We start from the raw sequence: 2,152 nt of genomic DNA, 5'->3' as shown, positions 1-2,152 counted from the left end.
GACGTTTTGGTCATTGTTCATGCTACAAGCTAGAAAGGGAAGGAATAAATAAAGAGAAAGACAAAGTTTTTTTTTTAAGATGAAGTCAAGTAGCATCGAAAGAGATGAGTTTTCAGATGTCGCTTGAACATTGTCAGGGATTCAGCATTCCGGATAGGGGTGGGAATATCATTCCACCAGCCAGGAATGGTGAACGAGAATGTTCTGGAAAGAGCATTCCGGATAGGGGTGGGAATATCATTTCACCAGCCAGGAATGGTGAATGAGAATGTTCTGGAAAGTGATTTTGAGCCTCTCTGTGATGGTACCATGAGGCGTCGCTCACTAGTGGATCTCTGGAGGGAACTTCTGGAGGGGATGTAAATTCGTAATAGTGAGTGGAAGTAGGCAGGTGCTGAGCCTGTGGCTGTTCTATATGCAAGCATCAATGTCTTGAACTTGATGCGAGCTGCAGCCGGTAGCCAGTGCAAGGAGATAAAAGAGATAAAGATATCTGTGTTCAGTTATGTGTGTATGCGTGCATCTATGAAAGCATCGTAGCCTACTGCACACAGTTTTAGTTTAGCTACAAGCCAGACCCAAACCCAAGAGTATTTCAAGACCTGTTGGACTCAGATCGGGTAGCAGACCTCCAGGTCGGCGGCAGTTTGCCCAATTTAGCATATTGAATTGGCGTCAGGGCCATCGGCGAGAGTGAGAACTCTGATTGGAAGTTCAGTTTAGCGAACGAGTCAGTGCCCGAGAATTCAAGTGAAAGTGATGAAAACAAGTAAATGAAGGCAGCTAATGTTACGTGATCTTACCCAAGTATGCGAGTATTTTCATAACAACATGAGCGGCTAAAAATGAATAAAGTTATCAACATAACTGATATTCAAAATGGTAAGTAAGCGCTGCTTTATTTACGTTTCGTATATCTGGTATATCCTTGTTTCGGTTTCTCCTTTTGAATGACGAATACATACTATTGATAGCTGCTGATATAGACAGCTAATTGTTTTCGCACAGAATGCACGTCTTAGTTTGCAGTCGGCTGTAGTCTGTATGGTTTATTCAATCGCAGCTTTTTGGTCCAGATGCTGCCGACGCAAGGAGACAACATCGTCGGCTTTTGTAGCCGCTAGTTCTTTGAAGTGTCCCGGCCTTAAATGCTTTCATGTTGCTTTTCATATCTTTTGCTTTGTGGCTTTAAACTGTGGTTAACTTGTATTTATCTTTTTTGCTTTAGACCAGCTGGTGCTGAAAGAGGAGAATCAAGATCCGAATGAAATAGAACAGACAGATCAGTGTGAGAAACACCATGATTTAATAACTGGTGAAAAAGCCACACAGTCTAAAACGGCTTCTATACGAAAAAGAGCTCAGAAAACCAAATCTAACAGCTCTTTCACCTGCCATCATTGTGGAAAGAGCTTTGCTCAACAAGACGCCCTCAAAAGGCACATGAGAATTCACTCGGGAGAGAAGCCTTTCACCTGCCAACAGTGTGGAAAGAGCTTTGCTCAACAAGGAGCCATCAAAAGGCACATGAGAACTCACTCGGGAGAGAAGCCATTCACCTGCCAACAGTGTGGAAATGTTTTCACTCAAAAAGTAAACCTTCTAAGACACATGAGAACTCACTCGGGAGAGAAGCCATTCACCTGCCAACAGTGTGGAAATGTTTTCACTCAAAAAGGAAACCTTCAAAATCACATGAGAACTCACTCGGGAGACAAGCCATTTACCTGCCAACAGTGTGGAAATGTTTTCACTCAAAAAGGAAACCTTCTAAGACACATGAGAACTCACTCGGGAGAGAAACCTTACACTTGCCATCAGTGTGGAAAGAGTTTTACACAGAAAAACAGCCTTCAGTCTCACATGAACATTCACACTGGAGTGAAGCCTTATACATGCGAACAGTGTGGAAAGAGTTTCCCTGCAAAACAAAACCTTAAAATCCACATGAGAATTCACACTCAAGAGAAGCCTTACTCTTGCAAGTATTGTGGAAAGAGTTTCGTAAATGCATACTCCCGTAATTACCACATGAGAATTCACACTGGACAGAATGTGTTCACATGTGATCTTTGCGGAAAGAGCCTCGCAACAGAATTTAGCCTCAAGTGTCACAAGATGATTCACACTAGAAAGAAACCCTTCAAATGTG

At 42.6% G+C, this 2,152-nt stretch overlaps 1 protein-coding gene across 1 annotated transcript in view; it reads left to right on the top strand.

Annotated features, from left to right (window-relative positions):
- LOC107663207 (gastrula zinc finger protein XlCGF8.2DB-like) overlaps positions 1 to 2,149 on the top strand; it is a gene marked incomplete at its 3' end in the record, with an annotated part of 9,574 nt that extends 7,425 nt beyond the window's left edge. Inside the window, exon 2 of the mRNA XM_016453383.1 lies at positions 1,313 to 2,149. Within this exon, the coding sequence (XP_016308869.1) occupies positions 1,313 to 2,149 (837 nt within the window). The remainder of the gene's footprint in view (positions 1 to 1,312) is intronic.
- Between the last annotated feature and the right edge of the window lie 3 nt (positions 2,150 to 2,152).

This window comes from Sinocyclocheilus anshuiensis, unplaced genomic scaffold, assembly GCF_001515605.1.
Source record: "Sinocyclocheilus anshuiensis isolate Anshui unplaced genomic scaffold, SAMN03320099.WGS_v1.1 scaffold2413, whole genome shotgun sequence".
Lineage (NCBI taxonomy): Eukaryota > Metazoa > Chordata > Actinopteri > Cypriniformes > Cyprinidae > Sinocyclocheilus > Sinocyclocheilus anshuiensis.
The sequence above is the reverse complement of the archived record's forward strand: the minus strand, read 5'-3'. Positions and strand labels throughout refer to the sequence as shown.